The sequence below is a fragment of the Thalassophryne amazonica genome, chromosome 10, assembly GCF_902500255.1.
Source record: "Thalassophryne amazonica chromosome 10, fThaAma1.1, whole genome shotgun sequence".
Lineage (NCBI taxonomy): Eukaryota > Metazoa > Chordata > Actinopteri > Batrachoidiformes > Batrachoididae > Thalassophryne > Thalassophryne amazonica.
In genome coordinates, this window is record NC_047112.1 from 40,787,588 (window position 1) to 40,795,951 (window position 8,364).

Consider the following 8,364-nt stretch of genomic DNA (forward strand, 5'->3'; position numbering starts at 1 on the left):
TGAGGGTATGAATGGAAAATGAAGAAGTGGGGTCCAACCTGACACAGAGCTGAGTATCATCAGCATAGCAATGGAAGGATATTCCATGCCTGCTGATGATGTGGCCCAAGGGGAGCATATAGATGGAAAATAAGGTTGGTCCAAGGACCGACCCCTGGGGGACCCCACAGGTTGCAATGTGGTGCCTCGACCTGGCTTCCCCAAGGGCCACATATAATAAGGTCAGGTAGGACCGAAACCACTGGAGTGCTGTGTCTGAAAGGCCAATGAAATGCTGGAGTTGGTGAAGAAGGATGGTATGGTCTACAGTGTCAAAGGTGGCTGAGAGGTCCAGGAGCAAGAGAAGGGATGGAGAGCCCTGGTCAGAAGCCACCAACAAATCATTGGTGATCCTGACCAGGGCTGTCTCAGTGCTGTGGGCAGAGCGAAACCCTGACTGAAACTTCTCATAGAGGCTGGAAGATTGCAGATGATCATGGATTTGGGTGGAAACAACTTTTTCTATGATTTTTGAGAGGAATGGAAGATTGAAATGGGCTGAAAGTTTGAAAGTAGTGCAGGGTCAAGAGTAGGTTTTTTTAGCAGAAGTTTTATTAAGGCGGTTTTAAGAGTTTGTGGCAGATGACCGGACTGCAGAGAGTAGTTTATAATATGTGTGAGGAGAGGGCTCAAGGAAACCACATGGGATTTAATCAAAGATGAGGGAAATGGATCCAAGTGACAGGTGGAGGGTGTCATCTTGCGAATGAGAGCCTCCACCTGTTTCTGTGTGGTGGAAGTGAAATTAGTGAAATTGGGAACTGGGGAACGAGGGGTGGAATCGGGGGCACCAGAGGGGCTGAGAGAGCAACGGATTTTATCAATTTTAGATGTGAAAAAATAAAAAAATACATCACACTGTTCATTGGTATTGATTTCATGCACGTGTTTTGGGGATCTTAGCAATTTATTTACGATTGTGAAAAGTAGTCTTGATTACTGGATTACTGTTTATGATATTGGAATAATAATGTGAACGAGCTTCACTGAGGGATTTGGAGTAGGATTTTTGATGTTGCCGGTATGCATCTCTATGGACAGTTAGACCTGAAGCTACATAGTGCCTCTCAAGGACCCTCCCAGCCGCCTTCTGTCTACGCAGTGCACCAGTGTACTACGGAGCAGATTTGGAGAAGGACACAGCTCGCGTTTTAAGGGGAGCATGGACCTCAAGGATTTGCTGTAGTCCGGTGTTGTAGTAGTCCACAAGTCCATCTGGAGAGCAATTATTAGCAGTTTGAGTGAGATGAGATAGATCAGATGCCAGTTGTTCTGGATCATTGTCATTTACTTTCCGAAAATGGATCTGGGCTTTAACTTTACTGTAATGAGCTTGTAGAGGGAGGTCCAGTGAGATCACCTTATGGTCAGAAACACCCAGATCATACACATGAAGATTTTTTTATGGGGAAGTTTGTAATGATGAGGTCCAAAATGTGTCCTTTAGTGTGAGTTGAAACATTGACATGTTGTATAAGGTGCAGTGAGTCGATAAGTTGTGTCAGCTCTGTGGAATACTGACTTTGGGGTGAATTAATATGAATATTCAGGTCCCCAAGTATTGGGGTGAATTAATATGAATATTCAGGTCCCCAAGTATCATCACATTGTTTGACAGAAGGAGCTCAGTTATCTCTGAAATGAAATTTGAATGTGGTTTGGGTGGGCGATATATGAGAATTACTGTCATTTGTAATGGTTTTGAACAAGTGAAAGCCAAACATTCAAATCAATCAATCAATCAATTTTTTTATATAGCGCCAAATCACAACAAACAGTTGCCCCAAGGCGCTTTATATTGTAAGGCAAGGCCATACAATAATTATGTAAAACCCCAACGGTCAAAATGTCCCCTGTGAGCAAGCACTTGGCTACAGTGGGAAGGAAAAACTCCCTTTTAACAGGAAGAAACCTCCAGCAGAACCAGGCTCAGGGAGGGGCAGTCTTCTGCTGGGACTGGTTGGGGCTGAGGGAGAGAACCAGGAAAAAGACATGCTGTGGAGGGGAGCAGAGATCGATCACTAATGATTAAATGCAGAGTGGTGCATACAGAGCAAAAAGAGAAAGAAACAGTGCATCATGGGAACCCCCCAGCAGTCTACGTCTATAGCAGCATAACTAAGGGATGGTTCAGGGTCACCTGATCTAGCCCTAACTATAAGCTTTAGCAAAAAGGAAAGTTTTAAGCCTAATCTTAAAAGTAGAGAGGGTGTCTGTCTCCCTGATCTGAATTGGGAGCTGGTTCCACAGGAGAGGAGCCTGAAAGCTGAAGGCTCTGCCTCCCATTCTACTCTTACAAACCCTAGGAACTACAAGTAAGCCTGCAGTCTGAGAGCGAAGCGCTCTATTGGGGTGATATGGTACTACGAGGTCCCTAAGATAAGATGGGACCTGATTATTCAAAACCTTATAAGTAAGAAGAAGAATTTTAAATTCTATTCTAGAATTAACAGGAAGCCAATGAAGAGAGGCCAATATGGGTGAGATATGCTGTCTCCTTCTAGTCCCCGTCAGTACTCTAGCTGCAGCATTTTGAATTAACTGAAGACTTTTTAGGCAACTTTTAGGACAACCTGATAATAATGAATTACAATAGTCCAGCCTAGAGGAAATAAATGCATGAATTAGTTTTTCAGCATCACTCTGAGACAAGACCTTTCTGATTTTAGAGATATTGCGTAAATGCAAAAAAGCAGTCCTACATATTTGTTTAATATGTGCTTTGAATGACATATCCTGATCAAAAATGACTCCAAGATTTCTCACAGTATTACTAGAGGTCAGGGTAATGCCATCCAGAGTAAGGATCTGGTTAGACACCATGTTTCTAAGATTTGTGGGGCCAAGTACAATAACTTCAGTTTTATCTGAGTTTAAAAGCAGGAAATTAGAGGTCATCCATGTCTTTATGTCTATAAGACAATCCTGCAGTTTAGCTAATTGGTGTGTGTCCTCTGGCTTCATGGATAGATAAAGCTGGGTATCATCTGCGTAACAATGAAAATTTAAGCAATACCGTCTAATAATACTACCTAAGGGAAGCATGTATAAAGTGAATAAAATTGGTCCTAGCACAGAACCTTGTGGAACTCCATAATTAACTTTAGTCTGTGAAGAAGATTCCCCATTTACATGAACAAATGGTAATCTATTAGACAAATATGATTCAAACCACCGCAGCGCAGTGCCTTTAATACCTACGGCATGCTCTAATCTCTGTAATAAAATTTTATGGTCAACAGTATCAAAAGCAGCACTGAGGTCTAACAGAACAAGCACAGAGATGAGTCCACTGTCCGAGGCCATAAGAAGATCATTTGTAACCTTCACTAATGCTGTTTCTGTACTATGATGAATTCTAAAACCTGACTGAAACTCTTCAAATAGACCATTCCTCTGCAGATGATCAGTTAGCTGTTTTACAACTACCCTTTCAAGAATTTTTGAGAGAAAAGGAAGGTTGGAGATTGGCCTATAATTAGCTAAGATAGCTGGGTCAAGTGATGGCTTTTAAGTAATGGTTTAATTACTGCCACCTTAAAAGCCTGTGGTACATAGCCAACTAATAAAGATAGATTGATCATATTTAAGATCGAAGCATTAAATAATGGTAGGGCTTCCTTGAGCAGCCTGGTAGGAATGGGGTCTAATAAACATGTTGATGGTTTGGATGAAGTAACTAATGAAAATAACTCAGACAGAACAATCAGAGAGAAAGAGTCTAACCAAATACCGGCATCACTGAAAGCAACCAAAGATAACGATACGTCTTTGGGATGGTTATGAGTAATTTTTTCTCTAATAGTTAAAATTTTGTTAGCAAAGAAAGTCATGAAGTCATTACTAGTTAAAGTTAATGGAATACTCAGCTCAATAGAGCTCTGACTCTTTGTCAGCCTGGCTACAGTGCTGAAAAGAAACCTGGGGTTGTTCTTATTTTCTTCAATTAGTGATGAGTAGAAAGATGTCCTAGCTTTACGGAGGGCTTTTTTATAGAGCAACAGACTCTTTTTCCAGGCTAAGTGAAGATCTTCTAAATTAGTGAGACGCCATTTCCTCTCCAACTTACGGGTTATCTGCTTTAAGCTACGAGTTTGTGAGTTATACCACGGAGTCAGGCACTTCTGATTTAAAGCGCTCTTTTTCAGAGGAGCTACAGCATCCAAAGTTGTCTTCAATGAGGATGTAAAACTATTGACGAGATACTCTATCTCACTTACAGAGTTTAGGTAGCTACTCTGCACTGTGTTGGTATATGGCATTAGAGAACATAAAGAAGGAATCATATCCTTAAACCTAGTTACAGCGCTTTCTGAAAGACTTCTAGTGTAATGAAACTTATTCCCCACTGCTGGGTAGTCCATCAGAGTAAATGTAAATGTTATTAAGAAATGATCAGACAGAAGGGAGTTTTCAGGGAATACTGTTAAGTCTTCTATTTCCATACCATAAGTCAGAACAAGATCTAAGATATGATTAAAGTGGTGGGTGGACTCATTTACTTTTTGAGCAAAGCCAATAGAGTCTAATAATAGATTAAATGCAGTGTTGAGGCTGTCATTCTCAGCATCTGTGTGGATGTTAAAATCGCCCACTATAATTATCTTATCTGAGCTAAGCACTAAGTCAGACAAAAGGTCTGAAAATTCACAGAGAAACTCACAGTAACGACCAGGTGGACGATAGATAATAACAAATAAAACTGGTTTTTGGAACTTCCAATTTGGATGGACAAGACTAAGAGTCAAGCTTTCAAATGAATTAAAGCTCTGTCTGGGTTTTTGATTAATTAATAAGCTGGAATGGAAGATTGCTGCTAATCCTCCGCCCCGGCCCGTGCTACGAGCATTCTGGCAGTTAGTGTGACTCGGGGGTGTTGACTCATTTAAACTAACATATTCATCCTGCTGTAACCAGGTTTCTGTAAGGCAGAATAAATCAATATGTTGATCAATTATTATATCATTTACCAACAGGGACTTAGAAGAGAGAGACCTAATGTTTAATAGACCACATTTAACTGTTTTAGTCTGTGGTGCAGTTGAAGGTGCTATATTATTTTTTCTTTTTGAATTTTTATGCTTAAATAGATTTTTGCTGGTTGTTGGTGGTCTGGGAGCAGGCACTGTCTCTACGGGGATGGGGTAATGAGGGGATGGCAGGGGGAGAGAAGCTGCAGAGAGGTGTGTAAGACTACAACTCTGCTTCCTGGTCCCAACCCTGGATAGTCACGGTTTGGAGGATTTAAGATTTCTAGAAATGAGAGCTGCTCCATCCAAAGTGGGATGGATGCCGTCTCTCCTAACAAGACCAGGTTTTCCCCAGAAGCTTTGCCAATTATCTATGAAGCCCACCAGAGAAAAGTACAGAGTCCGACATTGTTTTTGCAAAGTTACACACCGATTTAATGTTAATTTTAGTGACCTCTGATTGGCGTAACCGGGTGTCATTACTGCCGACGTGAATTACAATCTTACCAAATTTACGCTTAGCCTTAGCCAGCAGTTTCAAATTTCCTTCAATGTCGCCTGCTCTGGCCCCCGGAAGACAATTGACTATGGTTGCTGGTGTCGCTAACTTCACATTTCTCAAAACAGAGTCGCCAATAACCAGAGTTTGATCCTCGGCGGGTGTGTCGTCGAGTGGGGAAAAACGGTTAGAAATGTGAACGGGTTGGTGATGTACACGGGGCTTCTGTTTAGAACTACGCTTCCTCCTCACAGTCATCCAGTCGGCCTGCTTTCCCGGCTGCTCGGGATCTGCCAGGGGGTAACTAACGGCGGCTAAGCTACCTTGGTCCGCACCGACTACAGGGGCCTGGCTAGCTGTAGAATTGTCCACGGTGCGGAGCCGAGTCTCCAATTCGCCCAGCCTGGCCTCCAAAGCTATGAATAAGCTACACTTATTACAAGTACCATTACTGCTAAAGGAGGCCGAGGAATAACTAAACATTTCACACCCAGAGCAGAAAAGTGCGGGAGAGACAGGAGAAGCCGCCATGCTAAATCGGCTAAGAGCTAGTAGCTACGCTAAGCTAGCGGATTCCTAAAAACACGCAAAGTGAATAATGTGTAAATAATTTAGAGGTGATTCAGCAGAAGGAGTGCTTTAGTTAAGGCACGTAAAGATTACACTGGGAAACAAATCGTAATCTAGATAACTAGATCAATCTAACTGCGCAGATTAAACAGCTAACAGATACAGAAAAACACCGCTGTGCTCCGGAACAGGAAGTGATACAATACCGCAGTGAGAGCCAACCACCAGTAGAGGCAAGCCAAATGAAGACAGTTTAGGCAGAGTGACAGAGGACAGATGTAAATCAGAGCAGTAAATATGGTGGTTATCGAAGCTAACTTTTTGGTGAGCTGTGCCCACCACTGAAAGCTTGTAGGAAAAATATTCTATAGATACTGTTGTGATGCTTGCTGTAAAACACTATTTCAGGTCTATAACAAAAAAGCTATTTCTGTTTCTTTAAATGAAGCTGAAGCTGTTTCGTACCACAAGAGGGCAAGAAAAAGGGCACCTCACTGAACATGTCCCACAAACAAGAGCCCAGAGCCTGTTACATATGTCACAGAACTGCCAACGAGTTGTTTCAGGCCTAAATTTAGCTTATAACTGTATCATTTCTACATGCATGGTTATAGAATTTTAGGCCATTCAGAATTTAACAGGAAATCCAGGCCTGTAACTGTAAAATCCAAACAAAAACAAATTATGCACAATATGGCCAATTTAATGTGTAAAAATTGCAAACTCTGCTTGAAAGACAAAAATGAAAACCCACACATTTATGATGATTCAAAATTCAGTTCTAATTCCAGATGTCCAAACTTTTTTTCCACAGGAGAGACTGCAGGCAGATGAGGTAATCCAGGCGTTGGACACACAGTCTGTGTGGAATCAAGGCCTCGACATCAACCCTAAAGATGAACTTTAAGAGGACAATAACGCTTCACCACCTCGTCCCCTCCAGTCAAATTTATTTTCGCTATTTATTAAATGACGTTTGGAACAGAACAGTTATATTTTTGTACTGTTGAAGTGCAGAATTAATGATTGTCGTTGTGTTGTTGCTTTTATTTTCATGTTTGTTTACTTGACTTTTCAGTTTCCCATCACTTTGTCATGACATGAGCTGGAAGAGTGGCCTGTTTCATGAACATAATAATAATGATAATAATAATAATAATAATTTCTCAAAACTGTGAAGAAACCAAAGAACAGCCATTGAAATTATTCAACTAGATGTTCTTATTGTTGTGGTAGTCCTCTTCAGCGGTTTTCAGTCTAAGCCAGCACAAGTAAATTGATTTTAAAAATGCCACAAATATATTTCAGTGCTCGCCCCCCACAAAAAAGGCAGTCCTTACATATAGTTAAAAATATATTTATAGAACATCTTTATGTTGATTTATTTCTGTGCTGTGATAATTATCCAAATATGCAGTACACTTGTTGGCATAATTTTATTTGTTCAAACATTTAATTTTGCAGAATGTTTGATGTGTCACTGTTTGGCCTGTTGGTGGTGATGGAATAGATCACCTCAGAAACGAATACTAATTTATGCCTGAAACACACTGCCAGCGTTGCGTGCGCATTTCTTCTGATGTGTGACTGCTGCATGGTGTGTGTGTGTGTGTTCACACATATATGTTTTTTAAGTGGCTCATGCACCTGAATCGTCCCTCTGAAAGCAACGTTTTATATAAACTTAAAAATACATATACACACACATATATACACATACAAATACTCACCACTCATCGTTTCTTTGTTACAGATTATTACCCGAGGCCAACATATGGCCATCGGGTATTGCGAAGACCTGGCGTCTGTTTGTCCGTCCGTCTGTCTGTCCTCAGCATAAGTCCAGTTCTATTACTGCCACAGTCTTGAAATTCACAGGGAACATTCTTGGGACACAGACTTTGGCCAAGTTCGAAGATGGTTAGCCTTGATGTATTTTCAGAGGTTTACTAAGTCACATTCTGTTTTCTGATCCGTTTCGTCCTTGAGTGACGTGGGTGACAGCCAATTAGAGTAGAGCTGCACTGTGACGTCAGTCGCTGGTTTCTTCAAAACCGCTTCGTTTTGTGCATTTATATATGTTTCTCATATATTATGTAAAAGCTAGCAAGAAATAAGTACTTCTAAAACTGAAAACACTGTTTTTGGAACCTATTAACACCTCTGAACTTATTTATAAGGCATTTTACGGAGGTTAGAATGATGATGTCACTTCCTAGTTTAGCGACTTGCTAATTGCTTTGTTTCTGGTATATTATGTAAAAGCAAGCGAGAAATAAACACTTC

General features: G+C 40.9%; 1 protein-coding gene across 1 annotated transcript in view; it reads left to right on the forward strand.

Annotated features, from left to right (window-relative positions):
• p3h2 (prolyl 3-hydroxylase 2) overlaps window positions 1-7,103 on the forward strand; it is a 183,150-nt gene extending 176,047 nt beyond the window's left edge. The window contains exon 15 of the mRNA XM_034179881.1: window positions 6,893-7,103. Within this exon, the coding sequence (XP_034035772.1) occupies window positions 6,893-6,985 (93 nt within the window). The 3' untranslated portion in view covers window positions 6,986-7,103. The remainder of the gene's footprint in view (window positions 1-6,892) is intronic.
• Window positions 7,104-8,364: the final 1,261 nt, after the last annotated feature.